The 25,455-nt window shown below is 36.8% G+C and overlaps 3 protein-coding genes and 1 long non-coding RNA gene across 4 annotated transcripts; 2 read left to right on the top strand and 2 right to left on the bottom strand.

Moving 5' to 3' along the window:
• LOC18789515 (zinc finger protein CONSTANS-LIKE 4) lies at nt 2,895–4,623 on the top strand. Its single transcript, XM_007222342.2, has 2 exons — nt 2,895–4,003; nt 4,098–4,623. Exons 1-2 carry the CDS (start codon nt 3,299–3,301, stop codon nt 4,422–4,424), a joined length of 1,032 nt encoding a protein of 343 aa, XP_007222404.1. The 5' UTR covers nt 2,895–3,298; the 3' UTR covers nt 4,425–4,623.
• Nucleotides 7,419–12,099, bottom strand: LOC18791585 (probable protein phosphatase 2C 59). Its single transcript, XM_020569234.1, has 9 exons — nt 11,947–12,099; nt 11,449–11,727; nt 10,337–10,464; nt 9,478–9,576; nt 9,205–9,363; nt 8,782–8,868; nt 8,610–8,701; nt 8,237–8,311; nt 7,419–7,964 (listed from the first exon to the last, which is right to left on the bottom strand). The coding sequence occupies exons 2-9, from the start codon at nt 11,526–11,528 to the stop codon at nt 7,806–7,808; spliced, it is 879 nt and encodes a 292-aa protein (XP_020424823.1). The 5' UTR covers nt 11,529–11,727; nt 11,947–12,099; the 3' UTR covers nt 7,419–7,805.
• LOC18789619 (uncharacterized protein slr1919) lies at nt 13,730–20,760 on the bottom strand. The gene is made up of 14 exons (XM_020554543.1): nt 20,472–20,760; nt 20,044–20,185; nt 19,730–19,943; nt 19,351–19,392; nt 19,129–19,200; nt 18,869–19,004; nt 18,526–18,683; nt 18,066–18,150; nt 17,336–17,538; nt 16,549–16,710; nt 15,924–16,073; nt 14,867–15,127; nt 14,136–14,414; nt 13,730–14,013 (listed from the first exon to the last, which is right to left on the bottom strand). Exons 1-14 carry the CDS (start codon nt 20,527–20,529, stop codon nt 13,765–13,767), a joined length of 2,211 nt encoding a protein of 736 aa, XP_020410132.1. The 5' UTR covers nt 20,530–20,760; the 3' UTR covers nt 13,730–13,764.
• Nucleotides 20,854–21,558, top strand: LOC109946496. Its single transcript, XR_002269635.1, has 2 exons — nt 20,854–21,089; nt 21,205–21,558. It is a non-coding gene; the product is annotated as an uncharacterized LOC109946496 (long non-coding RNA).

Here is a 25,455-nt window from a genome sequence, read left to right as displayed (position 1 = left end):
AGATTGCCCAAAGTGGAACAATATAAATGAGCCTCTCACACAACGTTCTTCTAGAGCTAGTGCAAGTATGGTGAATTTGGATAACGATGCAAACGATATCACCATGCCTAGTACAAGGCCTGAGAGGCAAGATAAACAAAAGGCTGCAAAAAAAAAAAAGGAAGATGGCTGACCCTTCTCAACAAACAAGGGATAAGTACTTGGAATCATTGGTTGAGCAAAGTATTGTTTTCAAGGAGGATAGGAGACGAAAGCTCATCATATTGGACAAGTTTGTCCAAGATCAAGCTGATGCTTATGCGTATCAGAAGCAACAAGATACGGAAGCCCAAGAACAAAAAATAATGTCCATGGACGTGTCCAAATTTACTCCAAGAAAGAAGAAGTATTGGGGGGGATAAACAAGATGAAATTATGCAAGAACATGCACAAGGTCAACAGTCTACCGTTAATTCTGAACATAACTCAAGGGACTATTATCCAAGCCCCCACGATGGTGGTTATTAGTTTATTCCTATTGGATTTCATGTATGGTGAATTTGAAGTATTGTGTTTTCTTTTAAAATTATGTTGTGTGTTTTCTTTTGGAATAAAATTATATTTGTGGAATTTCAATTTTTTTAGGTCAAACTGTTCAAAAAATGTAATTATGAGGTTATTTAAAAAGATTGAATGAAGAAAAGTTATCCATTAAAAAAAAATTAGACTTAAACCATTCTTAAACAATTTAATAAAATTGAGGATTTAAAATTTGAGTCCAGAGGGTTGGGAGAAAAAACGATTTGAGTCCAGGCAAAACCCAAATAGTTACTTTTTGGAGGGAAAAAATTTGGGTTTAGCCCCAAATGGGTTGAAGAAGCCCTAAGCTGTTTAATTTCATGCCAACAGGGCTTAACTTGTATACCAGTGGTCTCACAATGGAACCTCCATTACACTTTGGTAGTGTGCGTGTGAAAAACACTCATCCTCTTAGATTATCGCTTGTATTTAAAAATAAAAATTGTTTAATTTTATCAACTACAAATACAATGGAAATAACCACATCAACTCATAATAGCAACAAAAAAAATCCGTTTAAAGAATCGTCGATGGATTGTTTTTAAAGAATTTAGATGGTTAAGATTGGAGAGGAGAAACATGGAGACAAACAATTGCAAGGAAGTTTTCTTGTGAAGTAGAAAGCAAGCGTCACAAGGTATGTCGACATAGTAACAAATCCATCAAAATTAGATTTTTTGGGTCAAATTGTTCAAAAAATTAAATTATAAAGTTATTTAAAAAGATTAAATGAAGAAAAGTTAGTCATAAAAAATATTAAAAAAATTAGACTTAAACCATTCTTAAACAATTTAATAAAGTTGTGAACTTAATATTTGAGTGTGGAGGGTTGGAGGACAAATGGTTTGAATCCGGGCAAATCCCAAATAGTTATTTTTTGGATGGAGGAAATTTCAGTTTAGGCCCCAATGGGTTAGAGAAGGCTTAACATCTAAACATAATATGTTGTATTAAAGTGCACATGTATCATAATTTTAGAGCTTATTAACTGTTTCACCCCCCTGGAACTGACACTCGGTCTCACTAAACTAAATTTTCTCATTTAACCCCTTGAATCTCTGAAAATTGCTAAAATTTTCTCATTTTACCACCTTCGTCAATTTCAATCCACAAAACTGTTAAATGTGAGGCGTGACATTGACATTCTAGTAATTTTAGCTCCTTATTGTCTTATCTCTTCTCACTCTCTCTCCCTCTGCCTCTCTCTTTTCTCCCTTTCCAAACCCAACCTCCATTGCACCCCACCCCCACCCCTCTTCCCCCTCATCTATTCTCTCTTCTCTCTGCCTTTTTTTTTTTGCTCTACCTCTCTCTTCTCTCCCCTCCTCTCGCCAAACCTAATCCCCACCCTAAACCTAAGCCTCCATGGAATTACTCAACACACCCAAACCACCACCACCACTCAAAATTTAAAAACAATCTCCTCGACAGCCACTCCCCATATTCTCTATTGAGAGAGAGAGAGAGAGAGAGAGAGAGAGAGAGAGAGAGAGAGAGAGAGAGAGAAGAGCTAAGATAGATAGATAAAATTACTAGAATGTCTATGTCACGTCAGCACTCTTAAAGATTTTGTGGACGGAAGTGGTAAACTGAGAAAATTTCATCAATTTTTAGGGATTCTGGGCGTTAAGTGAGAAAATTTTAATTTAAATGAATAAAGTGAGAACGAGTATCCGTTTTAAGGAATAAAATAGTAAATAAGCCTAATTTTAGTAAAATTTTCACACTACAATGACATGATCTATACTAACGTTATTATTAATACACCAATAAAATTTTCATCGTTCAACCTAAGAGCTGGTGGGTCCCTAACCCTAATCACTTATAAGTTAATGTACCTCGCCTCTCTCAATCACTCACTCTCTTTGGCATACAATTATTACCAAGAGCAAGTCTTCAAGACAAGCCAGATGTGACCTCAAATTTTTCCTACCCACATACACACATTCTAGCTCCCTCCATATCCACCTAAGGCAAAATATTTATTTATCCCTATTTACTGTCCATCTTTCTCTATCTTTCTCGTTGCATTATTAATAGCGTTGATAGAGAAAACAAAAAGGGGAGCATAAAAGTTCCCATCCAACAACTTGGAGTAAATTTTTGGTTTAATTTGCACCACATAATCTTATCAATTCACTTATATTATAATAAATATTTATTTATTTATTTATTTTATCAGAATTTTAATATATTTATTGTTGTTTCATTTGTAAATATTTGACATTGTAACTACTTTGTATTTTTTTCTGTATTATAAATAAAATTACTATCATTTTTAATTCAAAAAAAAATAATTAACACAACGTAATTTTTGACACCAAAAAAAAAACAGTGTAAGTTGTAACAGTTGCATAACACCAATTTGTTACGAAATTGAAAGGTCGATCAGAGCGTCGTGTAAGGTCCCCACCCACCATTATTGTGGGCCCCACATACACATGCTTCTTACCACGACAGTGCGAAAAAAGCCAAGGCAAGTAAACCTATAAGCAAACGACGACCATTGCCCGTGGGCTCCACCTAAAATTGACAATTGACAGCACACAAACTTTAACTCGGCAATCCTACCTTTTGGCTAAGCTTCATCCACGTATCGCTTCCTCATTGGCCAATCCGTAGATATCCCCAGGCCCACCGGATAGACACACACTTGATCAGAACACACAAAAGAGAGAGAGAGAAAGAGTTTCTGTGTGTGTTTTTTATCAGACTTATTACACCACAGCATCGTTGGGTTATGGCGTCGAAGCTCTGTGACTCGTGCAAATCGGCGACGGCGACTCTGTTCTGCCGAGCTGACTCAGCCTTCCTCTGCGTCAACTGTGACTCCAAGATCCACGCCGCCAACAAGCTCGCTTCCCGCCACGCCCGAGTCTGGCTCTGCGAGGTCTGCGAGCAAGCCCCCGCTCACGTAACGTGCAAGGCCGACGACGCCGCTCTCTGCGTCACGTGTGATCGAGACATCCACTCGGCCAACCCTCTTAGTCGCCGCCACGAGCGAGTCCCCGTGACGCCCTTCTACGACTCGGGTAACTCGGCCGCCAACTCAGCCCCCGTCGTCAAATCTGTTGTCAACTTCCTCGACGACCGTTACTTCTCCGACGTGGACGGTCAAGACGCAGAGACTGAGGTGAGCAGGGAAGAGGCCGAGGCTGCTTCGTGGCTGCTCCCAAATCCGAAGGCAATGGAGAATCCGGATCTGAACTCGGGCGAGTACTTTCTCCCGGAAATGGATCCGTATTTGGATCTGGACTACGGGCATGTGGATCCGAAGCTTGAAGATGCTCAGGAGCAGAACAGTTGCGGTACAGACGGCGTCGTGCCGGTTCAGAGCAAAAGCGTTCAGCCTCAGCTCGTCAATGACCACAGCTTCGAAATTGACTTCTCCGCCGCGTCCAAGCCATACGTCTATGGCTTCCACGCTCAGTGTCTGAGCCAGAGTGTAAGTACTTTATTTTCTCACTAACCAAACAGAAGCTAAATAAATTATTATTGATTTTCAATCGGAGTCTCTGATCTTGTGTTTTGCGGCTCAGGTATCATCGTCGTCTATGGACGTTAGCGTTGTGCCAGATGGCAACACGACGATGACGGACGTGTGCGATCCTTACACCAAGTCAATGAGCGCGGCGGTGGAGTCAACACATCAGGCGGTTCAGATTTCATCGGCTGATCGCGAAGCGAGGGTGTTGAGGTACAGAGAGAAGCGAAAGAACCGAAAGTTCGAGAAGACGATACGTTACGCTTCGAGGAAAGCGTATGCGGAGACGAGACCGCGAATCAAAGGCAGGTTCGCTAAGCGCACAGAAGTGGAAATCGAAGCGGAACGTCTGTGCCGGTACGGCGTCGTTCCGTCGTTCTAGTTTTCATCGTAGTAACTTTGTAACCAGAACCAGTAAGCTTTGTATTGTTCGTTTTCGTTTCCACAAATTCTGATCCTAGTTATGTAAATATGGTAAGAGTAAGAGATGATGTATTTTGAACGATCCATGGAAATCTTGACCGTCGATTTTGTACAAGTTTTTAAATATATATGCAGTAATGAGTTTTGTATTAAGCGTATCAGAATCTGAGTTGCTATTGGTTTTTGTGATTCTGAATTCTGATTAGGATTAATTTAATATAATTAGCGAATCAATTAACTATTAATTGGATAAGGTTTGGGCAAGCTAAAGCCTGTGACTCAGACCCGTGACGTTTGTTAGGTGGGAGATGGTGTGTACAAGTTGGTTTCTAAAGATTACCTCCCTAACTTTTTCCTTTGCTAATAATTTTTTAATTAGTTGATCATACTCGAGGAGTCTAGAACAATCAACAAGAATGAAAATTGGAATACGTAAAGAAATAAATGGTCCAAGGCTTTGGGTTATCTTCTAATTCACTTGCAATTATTGTCTATCATGTCATTGTCCTATGAAGGTGAAGTGTAAGACTTTCGTAAGTTCAAGTGATTAAGAGTAGTTATCTCGCACTTGAGGTCTTATTTTGGGTTGGTCCCGAAGAGCTGCTGCCGATGTTGATTGTGATGGTCGAAGAGAAACGCCGACGTTTTGAGGGGTGGGCATGCATCAGCCTACATAGCCCCCATCTTGGCTTTATCTACATCTATGCTAGAAGAAGCAGTTAGAGGAGGATGAAAAATGGTGATAGTTATTGCAGATAAAAAGAGAGTTGTTTTATTTAATCTAAGAAATTTGTAAACCGGGTACTAAAATATTTGTTTCCACATTTAGAAACTCATCTGAAGCACAAGCACGTTTTGTTTTAGAGGGAGCAATCATACTTACTTTATTATTAATTATTAATGCTTACATCCACTTTTCTTTTCATTGTATAAACAAAATATTCACTATTGTTGTGAAATGGATGGTATATGTGAGAATATTGTGCTGCACGTAAAGTAAATCAGACATGATATTTAACGAGGTTCGGCCATGCCCACGTCCTTGAAGAGCAACAACAATAACTTTTTCACTATGTAAAATAATATGACTACAACTTTAGTGTTTACAATCTCACTAGCTCATTAATTTTTCTCTCTTAGAGAATTTCTCTCCGCTCTCTTCTCTCCCCCTCACTCTCTTCTTTCCTTCCTCTCTGCCCTATTCTCTTTATTCTCTCAGTTGGTGTGCTTCACTTCTTCTCGACTTATAACAGTGAAGATATGAAGCCTTTATATAAGCTAAAGGACCTGTGATTAGGGTTTGTTATTGAGTCGTCCTAGACCGGTCTGAAATTTTTGGGCTCTGGGCGAGCCTTGTCTGGATTTTTCTTTTTTTGAGTTGGGCCGGGCTGAGATTTCAAAAGCTTTGGCTTGAGCTTGTCTGTTAGGCTGAGCCTTGGCTGGCTTTCCGAATCGGGCCTCCGATGGGCCTAGAAAGGCCGATCCTTTTATTTTATTTTTTAATACTTTTTTTTAAAGTTTGTTTTATATATCTTTTTATTACAAATTTTTAGACAACGATAAAAAATTTTAACTTATTAATTTATAACAATTAAAGATAACAAATTTTTAAAACTATATATTTAAAATATAACAATAAATTTATTAATTCATAAAATATATTATATTATTTTGATTAAGTTTTAAAAAAAAATTTATTGAGTGCATCACTGTAAAATTTGTACATTATTTCTTTTTGTTTATTACAATGGGCTTGTTTCTTTGAATATTTGTATGTCTATAATAATTCTATACTATTATTAGTATTTATTATTTATTTATTTATGGTGGGTGGAGTCGGGCCTAGGCGGGCTCTTGGGCCAAGAATTTCAATGCTAAGCTCAAATTCTATTCAATTTTAGAATGGGCTGGATCGAATAGGCTCAATTATCAAATTTGGCCAGATGTTAACCAGTCAAACCTCAGATTACCCACTTCGAGCCACATGCTGTGGGCCAAATGATGACCCCTACCTGTTATGTTTGGTCGGCTGCAAAGGAAGATGACAGACAAACTTCATTATTTTTTATTCTTTTATTTATATAAAAGACACCAGCCTTGTTAAGCAAGGCACACGATAATGTCAATGCGGGCATCTCCACCCCATTTTTTTAGATAAAATAAGTTGAACAAAGACACCACCCCCATTATATAAAGCCCCCAACCCTTTGTTGTTATTGCAATATGGAGAGAGAGAGAGAGAGAGAGAGAGAGAGAGAGAGAGAGAGAGAGAGAGAGAGAGAGAGAGAGAGAGAGAGAGAGTTCTTTGCTGCTTGCTTGTGTAACTAATAAATAGCTAGCGAGGTTTCTCATTGTTCCTTATTTTCTCTTCTTTTTTCTGTTTTCGGTTTCGATTTTAGATTTTTTGTTTTTTGTTTTTGTTGTTGTTGCCCAGTTCAGTTTCTTTTTTAGTGTAGAAAGAAAGGAGGACGATGAGGATAACAATTTGGTTCGCTCGTCGTGCGTAATGGCAAAATTGCCTTGCCGATACCATTCAATATTTCTGAGTCCTCCTCTTTCTCTCTCTACTCTACAGAAATGTAATTTTACTTTTGTTCTCAAACTTTCTTCTTCTTTTTTCTCCTTCTGTAAATTGTTACCACTCACTGAGTCACTATCTACTATTATCAGAGTTGAAATGTGGAGAAAGGTCAGAGAGAGAGAAACAAAGCGTCATGGGTATATATGTAATTTCAATTTATTTGTTTTCCAGTTAGCTTTCATTGTACCATATCAGAGTTCAGTTGGCTAGTAGGTTTTCTGACTCATTATATGCAAACACTAAAATATTTATGAAGGAAATACCTGGTCTTGATAACAAAGCTCGAACTTGAGAAATACTTGGTTTTATTTTTAGTACCAAAAAGTCTTTGAACACGAGGATAAAATAAGAATTACCAAAGAAATACGAAGGAGTTCTAATTTTCCTCGTTTATTCTTCATCGCATAATTTGCCATGAAAGGTAATAAAAGAAGTGAAAAAACACTTGAATTAACGCTTCGATTTACAGAGAGCAAACAAAATGAGAAAACACTTTACAAATACATTGACATTTCTGCTACACTTACCGTCAAAGTACAAGATCTAAGTTCACATACACAAGTCTATGCTATTATATAGGCTGAAGACATGTAATACACATTTGCAGCCATGTAAGTTTTGATCATGTCTCTCTATTCTTTTTAAAGTACAACGCTACCACAGATGTTCTAAAACTATTAACCACTGATTTTTATTGCACCTGACCTACCACCAATCTGGTAGGATTCCAAGCCCCTTGCTCTGAGCATGAGCAGGTGCTTACCCGGAACTGCTACGAGAGGTGCCCCCTTGGTTAGCCAAGAAACGAACCACGACACAAGTAATATTGTCTGCACTTCCTCTCTGATATGCTTCCTGCATTAGCCTCTCTGCTGCCTGCTTTGGGTCCTGAATTGGTTTGATCATTGCGACGGCCTCCTATAGAAATAAGGTCAAGAACCAGTCAGGGTCATACCAAGTCATCTAATTGGTTTGCTAATTGTAAAAACACCGTATAATCGCAGCAAAATAGGGATAAAGGACAAACATCCCAACTATTTACTCAGAAGGATTGATTACTGTTTGATTAGTCAAGTAGTCAAATACAGAACAAAAAGTTTTAGGCTCTAAAGGCATGCTGTCATTTCACCCTCCATCATATCAACCGTATGGCAGAACAGTAAAAAGAAAAAGGGAAAATCACGGCAAACCTCATTGGTGACAACATCCCACAGTCCATCACTAGCAAGGATAAGGAACTCAAGAGAGTTGTCAATCTTTTCCTCCTGCCAAAATAAAGCAAGTTAATAAAATATGCCGAGAAGCTAGGGATGGAAGCAGGCAGTGGAAACCACAAGGCAATACCAATCAACAAATTCTTCAAATCACATAGGACTGGTATTGATAATAAAGAACTCAAAATGCAGTTAATCAGACAAATATTCTCAGTGTCTGAGATTAACACCAATCATGAAAATTTTAAAGTTTCTATGAGAATCGTGTTTTCCTCAAAAGACTATACATCCTTGATCACCCATATGTTTGTGTGTATTGACTATCAAGTATCAGCAAAACGAATCAAACCTGGATTTCTGGATCAGCAACGACATACTGCTTCAACAGCCTATCACCAAATGCACGAGAAACAGCGAGAACACCTCCGACTCTCCAAGTTCCTGTTGATACAATCTCCGTCATCAAGAACGCAATCATCTACAAATTCATGAAAAATGTTCAAAACAATGATAAACCTTACCAGCCCACATTACAAATCCTCCTGCGTCCTCAATCCGTTGCCGCTCATCAGTCTGGTCTGGCTTGTGATCCCTTGAAACAGCTATAGCTGCAAGATATGACAAGATAATATTACAGAACCATGAAACATGTGAACATTTTATAGCACAATACTGTCATTCAACAAAATTCTCTACAAGAATGAAATTCCAGTATCCATATACTTTCAGCTCGAATAATGTGCTACCATTAAAGAGCTAAAGATATCATCAGCTCTCTCTCTCTCTCTCTCTCTCTCTCTCTCTCTCTCTCTTGCCGGTTATACCATCTAGCAAAACATAAGACACAGGACACAAAAGTCCCTTCAACCCTCGAACTTGTAGTCTTTGATACAATTATTATGCTAAAATCACAACTGACGAGGGGACAATCTTCAAAGTCTTACCGTTACCACCCCTGCATATCACAGCTCTGGAATCCCCAACATTCGCGACAAGTAAACGGTCACCAACTAGGATCGCAGTGGAAGCAGTTGACCCAGCATCTCTATTCTGATTATTTTCTGATTTCAGAAATTCAGAGTCTGTATGGCTGTATGCATCAGCTGCAGGAACAGGAAATTAAATGCTGTAATTTATTTTTTCGAAAGTAGAAAACCGAAAAGGATTAATTAGAAAGCAACCAAAAAATTGCAGGCTACAGGTAAGAAGTGACAAACCTATAGCAGATTTGGTGTCAGAGATAAATTTTGGATGCCTGATCAAATTACTAAAAAGATTTTGCTTGACATATTCAGCAGCACGTGCACCCCCATGACCTGATTCAATATAACGCAGAATTTTTCAGTGTCACCTATCTTCTTGCTTTCAAAAAGTTTGAAAGTATATATGTACAAACACAATATGAGTAACAGCGTTCTCTGTGTATGCCTATGTACAAATGCTCCATATGAATAGCGCATGAACTATGACTGGAAGAATGCTAACTAATTAATTAAGACTTACTAAGAAACTAATCCAACAAGAGAAGAACAGAAAGAATGATTACATATACAGTCAAACCAGATGGAAATACAAAAGAGCTGCTGCTCCATGAAATACTAGTCAAATCCGATTAGCGAGTTAATGTGAATTAAGCATGTAGAGCTTGAAGTATCAGAATAGAGCCCCCAGAGGTTCATCTGGTCAGAAGATCACCACCAGAGTGTGGCAAAGACCAAGATTTCCATTATCCAGCTAGAATAGCTCGACCCCATGCGTAAACTGACAAGTTGATCAAGGGTGAGATCTCAACTTTGACGCAAACCGAAACCCACTCAAAAATTAAAATCACATACTATCATACTAACAACAATATTATTGAGTGAGCAAACAATAAACCAAAGAAAAGATATGAAGATTATATCCACAATAGAAGGATGAAAATTGGCAAAGATTTAATACATATCCACACCTCACAGCCAACTGCATAATTGTGTATCTAAATGATGCTAAGCATGATATATTCACACCTATCCCTGTGTGTGCATGGGCATACGTGTGCGTGTGCGTGTGTGTGTCTGAGAGAGAGATATATACCGTCAAAAACTCCAAAGAGACCAACTATTTCTCCCTCAACACCATCAATTCTTGTCTCATAAAAGTCTTCCATAGAAGATCTTTTCCCCGGAGAGCTTGCATATCCATAACTGAACTTTCCATTCTGACTGTTAACGCATTTAACATCACACATGGTGAGACTAGTCCGAACCATTGTAAAAAATGACATGTAACAGAAACAGTAAAGAATTAAAAGGTGAATATCCATATCCAATTCCAATAGCATTTAAGAACCAAATTTCAGGGGTCAATGCAGGAAGGGAAATAACCATAACTTTTTAGCAAAATCCAAAAGGTACATGTTTCCAAAATGAGTTCCACGCTCACGCACGTGGAGATTAAAAACAAATACATATTTTGTCACACAATCATAATGCCAATGAAAAGCTTTTTCAGCGTGTCCACAAACGCAAAATTCCAGACAGCATCATTTGGAAGATCCAGCAAACAAGCAAAACAAAAATAATACTTTGCACAATCCTTATGTTTGGCGGTGCCGAACACGACAAACAGTAATTAAAGGCAGATGTAGCAACACGGGTGCAGCCCGGACATGACAAAGCATAAATACAGTCTGTGATCATGCACGTTATTTTCCTCTCTTGTTTTTGTATAATACTTGTAAATGATGATGGACCTAAATTCTATCACCCTTACCCAACCCATCCAAATTAAATTGAGATATATAACATTGCTCAGGACTAGTGCAATAGCCAAATCAACGAAAATCTTCCCTTAAAAAATAAATATCACCAGGACCAGAATTCATAGGTCATCTCTAAGGTATATAATACAATAAAAGCATCATACAATCCAAATTACACAGCAAAATTTCCTCAAAACTTAGACTTATGCATGAGATCAGACAAAAACCCAAATTCAGAATTGCTTCCTGAAGAGCTTCACAAAATAAATGTACCCAATAAATCACAAGTCAAAATAATAAATGAAATAAAACATAAACATAGGTTCCCATAAAAGAAAATGCTACAAAAGGAATATATGACAATCCATAAAAAAATATACCAATTGGAGAGACTCCAGATCCAAACCAGAAAAACAGAAATTGATAATTGGGAGAGTTCAATAACCTGAGCCCCCCGCCGCTTACAGGTGGGTCGTCAGCATGAACCTGGGTTGAAGGTGTCAAAACGGAATTGAGATAACCCATCTTCTTCTCGTTGCTTGAATTTTCAAATTGCTCGCTTCTTGTTTCTTTGACCGAAATTAGATATTGAAGAAAAACAGCTACAGTGATTGCTATATATAGAGAACCAATGATATGAATGACACGACCTATTGTTGCACGCCAATATAGCTCAAATCACTCTAGGAATATCATATCCGAATCATAAATTGCTGAGTTTAACCTGCATATCACGCGAAATCAAAATTAAAAACACAAATTCTACACTATATTATATAATCATTGAAAAAAAAAAAGAATAAAAAAAGTTAAGACGCAATATACGGATCTTGATGTTCATCAACATAACAAGAAACACCTTGGAGATGAGAAATTGGAAGAGAAAATTAGGCGGTAATTAAGATGAAATGTGAAATAGAGAGGGAGGGGAGAGAGAAAGTACCTGAAGAAAGGAAATGCCATAGAGAGAAGTGACAGAGAGATAGAGAGAGAAATTAAAAGGTCGTCGAAGGTAAGAAAAGGACGACGAGAGTGAAAGAAGCCAAAGCGGATTCTCTTCTATTTTTGGTTTCAGTTTTTGCAAACGCAAGCAGCGGAAGGAAGCAATCAATAATTACTAAACTTTTTTAATGGAATAAAAAAATTCACAAGATAATTTCAGAATTAAAAACTGTAATTTTAATTTAATTTAATTGGGGGTTAGTTAGTTTGTTTGTTGGGTTGTAAAACTGGTGGCGGGGAGCGAGTCACACGCGTCACCCCAGCATGAAGCGAGACCGAGTCAAATCCCCAAAACACAATAAATAGCAATCCAATTATGCAAGCAAGCAATGGGAGGTTTTTTTTAAACTTGAGGTCAATTATAGTTCAGTCAATCAGCATTTTGGGCGTGAAGATTAGATCAATGGACGGACGGTGGAATTATTACAAGAAAATTCTAGAGCTCTCGCTTTCTCTCTCTAAAACTCCAGACTCAGACATCAGAGTCAAACCCTAATAACACGAGCAACATTAATTAAACTTGTATTTATGCTTTGAAATCTCAAAATTAATAAGCCAACTTTCCTTTGACCAGTGATCAGTCCTCCGATTAACTTATTCTAACATAACAAATTAATAGGATCAAATAGCATTCAACTAATTTGGAGTAAAATACGATAATTTTTTAATACAAACGATGTTGAGAGAAGGAAAATTTGAACACCAAACACTTGAAGTTACAGCCCGTTACGGAGTTATATGAGATATTAAAATATAGAAATGTGCATTACACTGTAGTTGCATGGATCACAACTTATGTATATTTTAGGTTTCAATATTTTTCTAAACGTCAACAACAACTGTGGTTTGCAAAGGCCACCGATGTAGTTATTTTAAGCAAAACCCCACATTTTATCTTCTCCCACTAAACTTTCAAAACACCATCAATGATGTGCATGTTAGTAACAAAAATTGTATAAAAATGTCAAACACATACCATTTCATAATCACTTTACTTAAAAAAGAAAACAAAAAAACAAAAGGGTAGATCCCTTTCTAACCCTCTGGTCTATCCATCCACAAATACAAAACAATCCGAAATGAACAAGGACAAAAAATATGATGCCACAGAGCATCATTCAACTCACAAATATCCACCGACAAAAACTAATGAGTTGCATATTCATCAATACATACAAGAACTTTCTCTTGAAGAGGAGTTGTCTCCATTTCTCATACTTGTCGACGTTTTGCTAATGCAAATTATCTTTCACATTCCTTCACCATCACGAATATAAATTGCCTTGAGACTAACGAGGGGTCAATTTCAACAAATGAGAGCTTTAAGATTCTCTAATTTTCTCTGGTTCACCTTAATTCCCTTGCGATAAGGTCACCAGGCATAGGCCGGTGGCCTGGTGAGAGGCATAGGCCGGTGGCCTGGTGAGAGGCATAGGCCGGTGGCCCGGTGAGTGCCCCATGGCCATGGTCGAAGGAGTTCTTGAAAGAGCGAGCCTCTACTAAATTTTGAGGGTCAAAACTAAAGAGAATCAAATGGACAAGAAGCAAGATATGAATGGTTGAGGATAAGCAATCAACTCTTTGAACTCGCACAGTGGGTTTCAAGCAAACCCTCAACTTCACCACAAAGTTATTGCTCGGCAAGTATTCCCCTTTTCATTTTGAGTGCGAAGTACTCCTTACGGTACAATTATGGAAACACATTGCAAACGGGTAGAAAAGGGTTGCAATAAAACTTGAATCAAAATATACTATAATTTCAAAATTCAGAAGAGCTGCGGTTTTTTGCCATCTTGTGCATTAGTCTAGATATACAAACCCAAGTAGTTTCTGGGATTTTGCCTTTCAAATGAATGATCAGCGATGAAAGAATGTCTAATGTAAATCTATGAACCTCGGATGTGAGTGCCATGCGTACAAGCATTTCTGTCCACACCTCTGGGGCCAACTTTACAGCTTGACGGAGATACCGAAACCCAATTACGACCCTTTTGAGCGTGTCGTGTCCCTGCGACAAGAAGAAAATAACGGATAATCAACCTCACCATACAAGATAGTACTGCATGTTTCCTAATCCACTTGCTTATCAAATTATCTATTATGGAGGAGTAGAAACACAATTTATAGAACCTCAGACTCAGGTGAGCCTCTGGCTTCAGGCTTCTCGTCGAACATGCAACCGACAACTTCATCCTGAATAAAAGCATCAGCTGCATGAATTATATCCCGAACAAGGAATACACGCACCCTCTGACCCTTCTCAGAGAGAATGAAGCGTAAAAGATCTTCAGTGGCGGCAACAACAGCATGCATGTCAAATGATTTACTTCTCAACGGATTTGGAGAACTCTCCCCAGAATTAGGGTGCTCCTCAGCAGATTCAGAAGCCTGTTCAGATATTGCTGCAATCTGGAACAAAAAATAGATGCCTGGTAAAAACATTGAAAGTGGATAGAAATTCAAGTATTTGACTAATTCATATTATAGTAAAAGTCAATTATCAAAAAGAACTTTTTACGAGTAATATCTTCAAAATATAAGGGATGATATGCAGTAAACTGGCCTGGGGGATCCCATGTGTGAACAATACTCCACTTCACTGACATGTATACAAGGTTATAATGTATTAACCAGGTCAGTATTACAAAAAATTTAAGTGTGTAAGACAATTTGCAGATTCATTTAAGATTAGAGTCCTCATGAAGCAGAAACAACTATGTGAACTTTAATCGTTTAAAGGACCTTTTAAAACTATGCTCATGAAAATACATACATATCTGTCTAGTTATGTGCAAATACACGATTCTATTTATGCATCAACTATGCTAGATTATGGGAAACAAAGAGATTAGGCAACCTACCAGGCGTTCTAGCCTATTCCACCTTATGGATCCATCATTACGTATGAGAAGCTGTCTTAAAATTCTTCTCATGTCAGGATTTGGGTCAGCCAGAAGTCTTCCAATCACAAAAGGATATGAACTCTCAATGACTTTGAAAGCAGGATCGAGGACTTTGGCAGTGCCTTCTAGTGATCCCAGGGCCCTTATCACCAGGGCATAGTCCGGAGGAAGAGAGAAGTTAAATTCATACATAATATCGTAGAGTTGGTCCATTATTCCCTGTAATCCATTGCAAGAATTAAATCGAAGGACATACTTTTACTGAGTGGAGAAGTGCCCAACAAGGAGAGAAGCAAAACAAGAGGATGTCAATTTCATCAAAAAGTCAACTAGCAGAAACTAGCATACGTATGTTCATTTAACTAGAATCCAAGCATCATGTCCAAACTAACATATAGATTCAAAGTAATCTACAGAATATTATACGTAGTTCATTATTGAAAAGAAAAAAATAATTTGATATGCTGATGCATTCTCTTAAATGTGACTACATACAAGTAGAAAAGAACTAAGAAGTGTGCATATATTGCACAGATTTCTCAGTTGAACATCTAATTATAAGCATTTGAGCCTTAGTCCGACTAAGAAAATTCCCATTAGAGGTCCTAGTCACACCATCTCAATTTAAGTAAGGTCATATGCTGTTAAGATTCAGAATGAACAAATTGGATACCCCTAAATGCTATATGCATATGAATGAATTTCCAAATTCTTAGAGCACAGGAATAGAAAAGTTGGCTGCCAACTTCCCTATACATCTCTTGAGCCAGGAAGGACATTCCTTTAGCCCATCCTGACAATGTGCTGCAAAATGCAAGAAAGATGGCTGAGTGAAAAATGGAAAAAACAAGCAAAAAATTGTGAGAAGCCCTGCATAGATTAACTTAAGTGACGGCATAACTTGTAACGTCCTAATATCCCTATGTTGAATTCCTTATCTAAAACAACTATTGAAGTGAACAGCCAGATACAAGCGTGTTCTACATGGATATACAAAACGGGTAGAGGCAAAAACCTGGAAATCTTGAGACTGTCTAGTCCGGTCACTAAAGGATGCTTGCAAGGCATCGGCAACTGATTGTACATCAACCCCTTCAGGTATAAATCCCAAAGAAAGAAAGTCATTTGCCAAACCCAGGGAGTCACGATTAACAAAGTGCACAAGCTGAAAGAAACAGAAACTTATCAACTAACACAACCATAAGTCAATATACAGAAAAAGCTAGCAACACCATATATACAAGAATAAGAATGCACAAACTGCATAACAGAACGAGATACAAATGATTTAAAACAACACCACAATCATGAGGAAACCAAATACAAACTTTTTTCTTTCAGGTGTCCATATATATAAACTCCCCTAGCCAAGAGGCCAAGAATATGAAATTTTACGTACACATACAAGTGATTTAAAAAAATATCAAAGGGGGTTCAATCCTCCTACCTTTTCCCAAACCTCCAATACAATTGAACAGTTAGGTTCTCATTTCTAAAAAGGATATCATTTGAAGCAGGCATACCCTTACACTGACAAAATGCCATATATGCATATTTAAAAACTCTTTTTGAAGAACATCTTTAGCTTGACAATAATTTGATCTTGTGCCCTGAGTTAAAAATAATTCAACAGCTCTTACCACTTGAATAAGTCCAACACGATAATGTCGAGGAATTTCACCCATCATTCCAAAATCAAAATACACAAGAGCACCACTATTAGTGGCAACTAGGTTACCAGGATGCGGGTCGGCATGAAAAAATCCCACCTCAAGCAATTGTCTCAAAGAGCAGTATAATCCCTAGAAGAAAAGGCAAAACAGGATCAGAATTTTGATAATAACACAGAAAATCATGTGCAGTATTACTACCTAAGATATAACTGAAACTCGTGTTCCACGCAAGTTGTTGCAGGAGCGTCTAAGGAGACCTAGCTAGCCCAATAAGCCTTTGGACCAGTCCACTAGTCACCATTTCTCTAGTTCTTTATCTGAACATTATGAGTGACATTTATTTTGTTTCATGTTATGTTATTACGATAGAATACAGACCTGTCCATTCCAAGTCATTTAAAAAGTCAGTGTAACGAACATGTGACTTTCTATTGAGTATGCATGACTTTGGTATAAACATGTGTAAGGACAGGGCTATGGTATTCAAGTTTTGCTATAGGCCTAGTACAAGATGTCTTACAAGTCATTTTAGTTAATTTTTCCCAAGTATTAAATCCAATCAGATCTGGACCTTTCTAGGTTTTTTAAACCAAGAAAACTTATAATTTAACTGTTCACAATTAAATTATTTAACTCTCTTTGTGTAATCTACTGCCTAATACTTTATTTCCTATTTCTACAGCGGCACAAGTGGAAAAAAAGATCATGGAAAACTGCCACTGCACATATATGTGGAACTATTCACGCCAAGTACCTGGTCAATTAGTTTTTTTCTGTTCAGGCCAGCCATCTTTAGGCCAACGTCATCAGTAAGCTTAATTCCATCAATCCACTCCATTGTAAGCACACCCTTACAGGTAAGGTCCCAATATATTTTTGGAACTTTTATAGTGTTTGCCTCTTTATGTTTAAGAGTTCTCCTAGCTGTAGGCTTTGAATCACCTTTTTGCCCATCACCTGTCCATCATAAAGAAGTTCTACTGATATAACAGCTCCATTTGTAGACATTACACATAAAACAGAAGATGACAAATTGTTCTCTAAAACCAATCTTACACAAGAATTGCCATTTGGCATAGCACAGTAATTATCATGGAATGCGTACTAGCTCTTTCAAAATGAGCTAAAGCACCAACTTATATAATAAATTAATTCCTACAAGTTAAAGTATAAATCATGTTATCTAATAATTTGCTCAATTTGTATTCTTCTGAACAAGAATCCATAGCAAAACAAGCAATTTATTAGCCCTCAAATATTACAGATACAGAAAATTGCAATTCAAACAGGCCGAACATGGATGTGACCAGTAAAGATGTTTTAGGCACATTCCGGACAGAAATTCACTACAGAATGTTCCTACAAGAGAAGATGCCCCAAGAAGCAGGCAATCCTGTAAACACTGGTGAGAGTATTATATATTATTGAGTATAGTATTCACATGAAGAACACATTGCACTTATTACACATTCAAGAAAACTTACTTGGGCGTGAAGCATAGAGAGAAGCAAAACGGTCAGCATTTTTTGCCTCTTGGATGTAATCGATTTCATCAAACATATGCCTCACCTGTTCATTCAATAGGGACCATAAAACACCGAACATCAGTACATTGTCAATGTTATAAGAAACAAAATGAAGGTGAACAAAGAAATGGGAAAACAGGAGGAAACTCTACTGTGGGGGAACAATGATAGCATATGTTAGAGAAAAGTTTGGAAAACAAGAGGAAACTACACTGTAGGGGAACAATGATAGCATATGTTAGAAAAAGTTCTCCATTTTTATGACAATCACTGACTTGGAGAACACATCAATAGGTGTGCACACATGTATACTTGTAAATGCTAGAAAAAGAACCCAAAGTCTACATTCTCAGACATAATGGAGATTTAGAGAAATGATAGAAGTCACTCTACATGAGATGAAATCCAGAACGCTCACCATCTCATTCACTGCTACAAGTAGATCTTTGCGGGCCTTAGCAAATCGCTTTAATTGGCCCCCGATCATATGGAATAATAAGGCATCAAGGGTCAATGCAAGTGACATACCAGGCCTTTGTACTTTAACGGCTACCAGCTCCCCAGAGTGCAGGTGAGCTGCAAAACTTGAAACAACAAAATAAACCATTCAGCTTGAGAAGTGTATACATCTTTTTCTTGAACATCACAGTAGAAAATTCAAGACACATGCCAGCAAAAAGTTTTGAATGGGATGCTGCATATGAGCATATACATCCACGGAATTTTTTTTTTCTCCCATTAAGAAAAAACAGCTCTCTAACCTTTATAGACCTGCCCTAAGGATGCTGCTGCAACAGGCTCTGGGCTGATGTCAGCAAAAAGTTGTGAAATGGGACCACCCAGCTGAGATTCAATAGATTTAATTGCAAAACGCGTTGGAAATGGGGGTATTTGATCCTGTTATATAAGAAAATGGTTTGATTAAAATGAAGAAGTAAAGAGATCTATGATAGTGGAAGCTATAACATTTCATCACATAACCCACTATCACAGGGGCTCATGGGAGGAAGAAGCTAGTAACCTGTAACTTAACAAGCTCTTGGCAGTATACGGTTGGTAATATATCCGGCCTAGTGCTCAAAGCCTGCCCGAGCTGTAAATTCAAACATAATTGGGTAAACTAGGTACATCTTGCCATCACGAAATAAGATATTGAATGATATAAGATTGCATTCATTAGATGTTATTGCTCATTCAGGGAAAAGGGTGTCTTGAAAATTTCATAACAAAGAAAGTGGCTTGCCTTGATGTAGAAAGGTCCCAAGTGGATAAGAGTTTGCCGAAACTGCAATAGATCACATTAAATTTCAGAAGGTTGCGTGTTTTAAATCATGAAAAAAGGATTTCTCATTTCCCCATAGGAGGAAGAAATGAGGGAACTATGTATATGCTAACTTTTTTATGAGAGTCAAAATGTGCCAAACAAATAAAATGGAACTACAACTATTAGTCTACGGATATCCAAAGAGGTAATTTGAAGTATAGGATTTGGGTAATGCTTCCAGATCATAGTGCTTGCACATCAGCTACAAGACACAGACACATCATCACTAAAGCAACGCAAAACTAAAAGCATATGCAACACAATGGCATGTAAAATAAATAAAGTATCTGTCAATTACCTTGACGGCGCGTTTTTTTATGTCATGGACAAAGCATTGCCAGATTGTCAGCTTCAACACATAAAATGAAACAATTGCTGCTCTATACAAAGCCAAAAATGGACTTTTGGAGCCGTAAGCTCCAAGAGCATGCCTAAATTGAGTTTCTAGTGATTCCTTCCTCAACTTTGCATACTCTGCAGTTGGCCTTTCACCATGCACGCTGGTGGAAATACTGCATCAAAAAGAATGAAGAAAATGAAGCATTTCGTGCAAGAGAAACAAGTGCCTTGAATTCCCATCACTGAAGATACTCAAGATAGTCATGAACTGACCAATGTCGTTGTAACAACTGATATGGAAACCAATGATATGGAAACCAATTATCTTGTTTCCATCTAATTTCAACATACTTATGGCATCTCAATGGTATGCATTTTGGTATAATGGTCTCCATATTTCTGTCATGGCGTAAAGCTGCACCCAAAAAAAACCCAATACGTCACTAATAAGTGAAGACTATAGAGACAATTACTGGTATCATAATCCACGAGTGTAAATATCACAATGAATTTAATGAGGCAATTAGGCGATCCATGTGGTAAACTAGTCAAAATAATTAAGCAACAAATCGACAAATTAGCGAATAAGCAATTGAATTTTACGAACGCAATTTTATTCCCACATTTTCTCATCAACCAAATAGAGAACAAGTAAAATCCCAAAGCAAATGCGAGGTAAAGCAGAAGGTTAAGAGCGGTACTTTGGGATAGCAGAGTGACATGGCGGTGACGCTTGAGCGTAGCAAAGACATTCCTCATCGGCGGAAAAATTATAGAGGAAAGCAGAGCTCAGGAACCCATCACAGGTATATAGATTTGCAGCGAAACCGTTTGTAGTAATGCTCCAGTAATCACAGAGAGAGGAGAGAGATTAGTTAGAGACCGAGAAAGCTGCCACGTTTACCACCGTACCTCATACGGACACCACACCAGTGAACCGCCTATGGGGGTTTTAGTTTTATTTTCTTTTAATTATTTTTTGTTGTTGTTGGATTTGGATTGGATAAGACCGTGGGCCGTGAGCCCATGAGGCTGAATATTCATTGGGCTCAAATTCGGGTCAAGCTGACCCAACTCTCGCTCCGTTCCCATTTGCCTGTGTCACGTTCCGCTCGTCTCTAGTAAACTTCATCAGTACAGTAAACCAGCGAAATTGTTAACCCTGATTGATTGCTGTGCTCAACTCACCATCTCTCTCTTCTAAACCCTCTGATTTCGATCGAATGGCGAATCCGCAGCAGATATCTCTTCGGCCATGGATCCTCGAAGCAGTCCCGTTCATCGTCGTTCTCCTAATAGTAGCTCATGTCCTCGCTTTGGTACTCTCAAAACTTTTCCATTTCTTTATTTTCTTCTCTTTTTGGTTTCAGCTCCTAGGGTTGGGATTCAATTAGACTCTGATATCTGATTTTCTCTCGTTTTGCATCATGTTAGGTGTATTGGATATACAGACTAGCTACTGAGAAAGAGAGGCAGCCCCAGAGGAGAAAAGCACACTAAGGAACAGGTTGATTTGTGAAAAATAAAATGAATATGAAAACCCTAATTTGTTGATTTCTTGTGTATGAATGTTAATTGAGTTAGCAAGTCATTGCAGTTACTGGTCAGTGTACTAATTAATAGGTTATGGATTGCTGGGAATTGATGAATTACACGGTTTAAGAATTGGCAGAGACCCTTTTGAATCTGATTGTTGTTAAAATTTATGTCTTTTTTAGTATTTATTTTCAGTTCTGGTTCAGAGTGTTTTTTCGTTCTTTTGAGTATAGGCTGTGCAGTTCTCTATTATAGATTGTTTGTGCAAGTTATAAGTTCAATGAGTTTTACAAATAGCTTCATTTTGGTTTCTTAGGAAATCCAAGCAAGAGGAACGAACATTCTGTTTGATTTTTGTGTTATTTCTCATCTGTATCTTTCACATGCGTTTGATTCCGTTGCTGAGTAATTCGAGGAAGAAACTAAAAATTAATGCATTGTGACAGTGTTTAGTTGTTTGTACTTTATCCTGTGTTTGAGAAAGGATTTCCAGTAAGTATTGACCTCCCTAGAACAGTACACAAGTCGGGACAAATAGAATGTAATTCATCAAACTTACAGAAACAAGTTGAAGATGGTGTCATGGCTCTTGATCTGTGTTACCAATGCCACACTTCCTGTCTCATATTGAACATGGAGCACATTTCACATTGCAAGAATGTTGTGATTAATGGTCTAGGCTTAGCCTCATGTCCGGATGATCTGTCCTTACACGGGCATGCTAAACTGGCTTCTCATTCATTCTTAGACTTTGTTAACTTTGGTATTGTGTTTCGCCTGCTAATTCAGTGCTACGGAGATTAATGTTTTGTACGTGCTGTTTGGTTGAACTGTAATGTTATACATGATTGATTTCATATTATGGATGGTACCTGTGTGGTTCTTTTAGTTGGAAACTAGGTTACCCTAAAGCCCAAGGGGTTGCCGTGTCGTAGTGGATGGTATCCGGCACCCTATCTTCCGGCATATTAGTAGGTGTATCAAAGCTTCTTAATATGAATCAGAACTTTGTGTGTTTAGTTGCTGAAGTTGCCATTACCAATTAGATTTGTTGATGAATTGTTATGGTTATGTTTTGAATCAGAAAGCTTTGTTACATAATGACATGATATTTTGCTGCTTTGAATCCACCTTCATTTTCTTCTACTGCTGTGATTTGAAACCATATTGCATGATACAAAATGTTTTCTGTAGATGACATGAACCTTTGCACCTATCGACCAAAAAAAAAATTAAAATTAAACCCCCTTTGAACCTGGATGTTTAAATGTTATCTTACAAAGCCAACATCATGAAATGCCTGCTGACCCTCGTCTCATTTGGAGTATGGGAAGCCAGAGACTTTTCTTTCAAATGGCCTTGAAATTATTCTGAATTATTAAATTGTACTGAGCATCAATTTATTTTGCCCTAAAGCATTTTAGGAACCGTTCTCTTTAAGTTATTCTGAATTATATTATACTCCTATAGACTTTTATTTTTCTTGGGCGCTTTTTGAATTGTCATGTTTCTTTTTCTTCTTATCGTTCCAATTTTATTAGATATATAAATAAATAAATAAATAAGTCGTGATGTTAACAAACGGAAGTTGTCTAGAAAAGTCTCCACCCATAAATGGTCGACATAACCATTATTGGGTCCTCTTTCACATTGTTTTATTTAATTTTTTTGGCTTTGACTTAGTAATCGACATGGCATACATTTAAGTCTAAGAATACAAAAATGCATCCAACATATTGCAAGTCATATAACAATAATTATTTATAGAACAATGTAATATACTTATCAACAGAAAAAATAAAGAAGCAATCGTGGGCTAAGTTGGCAAAAACAGTGTGCTCGAATTTGATCATCTTTCCATATTCTAAGGGTAATTTAAATATTATTATTATTCAGTTCATTTTAGGACTCGTTTAACAATCGTGTAAAAATTTAAAGAAAATTGGTGCCTTATTATGTGGATTTATGTGGTGGCGTAATTTCTGCTGTCACAAGTTGTTATGGCCATATCTATATATATATATAGCAAAAGGCAAAGAATGATGAAACATTCAAAATACTAGAAAATGTTCTTGATTAATAATTAAAATAATTAATTAAATGATAATAATATGATAAATTTATATTTTTTATATTAAAATAATTAAAAATAAAAATAAAATCAGATAATAAATTTTATTTTATAAAACATAACTATTTATATTATTTTTTTCTTAATTCTAAAAATAAAAAATAAAATCAATTGACACTAGCATAAGGGGCTAGTATACATACGACTTTCAACTTGTAAGGCCAACATTGATGATAGCTATGAGCCACGTGTCAAATTCGAGCCTCTTAATGCTTGTGCGAAAGGGCTAGTAAACATACGACTTTTAACTTGTAAGGCCAACATTGATAATAGCTATGAGCCACGTGTCAAATCCGAGCCTCTTAATCGAATATATGGGTGTCCACCTATTTTGATATTATTGAGTATTTCGGTTATGGTTATTTTGTGTCTATATTACCTCACTCGTGTTGCTTTCTCTCCATCGTCAGATTCGAAGTCGAACTCTGTGTCAAGGTTTCCTTCTTATTTTTTTCCATTTCACTTCCGAAAATCCCCGTCTTGTATATGATAAATTACATAAAATGCCACTTATTCTCCCTTGACTCGTAAGAAAAGTCGAAATTAAACATCAGGAAATGGATAAAATTTTGTCCTAATAAGTAGGAAGATAAAGAGTTGGAATTAATCTCTAAATCAAAACTCAAACATATCACATGATCTTAGCTTAGATTTGGGGTTGACTTGAGCTTAACACATCAGCAAGCAAAAGATAGATTGTGTTACGAATTCACTAATGTTACAACAATTGTATATAATATTGTAATGAAACATACAATATTTCATCCACCTATAACATAACACGTAAATTATAAGTGATTGATAACTTTATATGGATTGGAATTTAGTTTTTCAGGGCAATCAAATTCAAATAACAATAATTAGAAATTTAAAAGTTGGTAAGGCAATTGATAAAGTCACGATAATTATTAGAAAATTGTAAAGACGATAGTGGTATTTTATGAGGAGAATGACATTCCATATAAATTCTTATTCATTACTCAACTTAAGCATTTTTTTTTGTTAACGGGATTTACCATAGTGGAAAAGGATCTTGACTTACAGACTATATAAGTCTCAGATTCGAACTTCCATGACATCATAATTGCTTGTACTAAAAAAAAATTAAGTATTTTATTTTTAAAATTTTAAAAAAGAAGAAGACAAACATGGTGCTTAAATATATTTCTATAATCAAAATGCAGCCATACTATGAATTGACAACATAATGTCTTCAAACTCAAGCACATTTCAAAATCAAGTTCTCCCAAAATCATAACAGGGAATGCACAAAACTTTGGAATTCGTTTTTAACCAAACCGAGGAAATTAGGTACAATGAATCTTAATTTTGTCACTTATTACCTACCTATCTCCTGCTTCTTCTTGTTTTCAACCGTGCAATGCAATAGTAGTGTCACATGGGCAATTATTTTTATCCAAGTGCATGTGGGTTTATTATTAGCACATGCAATTTTATTTAATTGTTCGCAATTAATATATTCATTCTCCAAGACTCTGATTTGCTACATGGGATTTATTTAATTCAAAACATGTGTCAAAGTAACAAAAATTTATTTATAATATGGATAACATTGTTTGCTATTTACGGTCAATAGCACAATGACACGTGTAAAAGTAATTCTACGTGTCATTGCATTATTAGACGGAATAGCAAAAAGTGTTATACCCGTTGCATGAGAGTTTCTCTCATGTCAAAGGGGCTGTTTTTTCGTTTTCTTAATTTCGATAAGGGAGTCAAAGGGAGTGTTTAAGCATGCTTAATTTTTAATCAACAAAAAAAAAAAGCATGCTTAATTATACTTGAACATGTTATCATGAAATATATCTCTAAATATATATATATATATATATATATATTTAAGGCAAGGAAAATGAAAATAAATTGTTTTTAGGTGTGCGAAATGGTGGCCAATGTTTTTTATTTTCAAAAAAAGAAGAAGAAGAGAAAAGAAAAGAAAAAAAAAGTCAGAAAAGCATATAAATATATATATATAGAGTCGTGTAAATTATCTGTCA

This window comes from Prunus persica, chromosome G1 (assembly GCF_000346465.2).
Source record: "Prunus persica cultivar Lovell chromosome G1, Prunus_persica_NCBIv2, whole genome shotgun sequence".
Classification (NCBI taxonomy): Eukaryota; Viridiplantae; Streptophyta; class Magnoliopsida; order Rosales; family Rosaceae; genus Prunus; species Prunus persica.
Note: the sequence above shows the minus strand (reverse complement) of the source record. Positions and strands in the feature narration are given on the sequence as shown.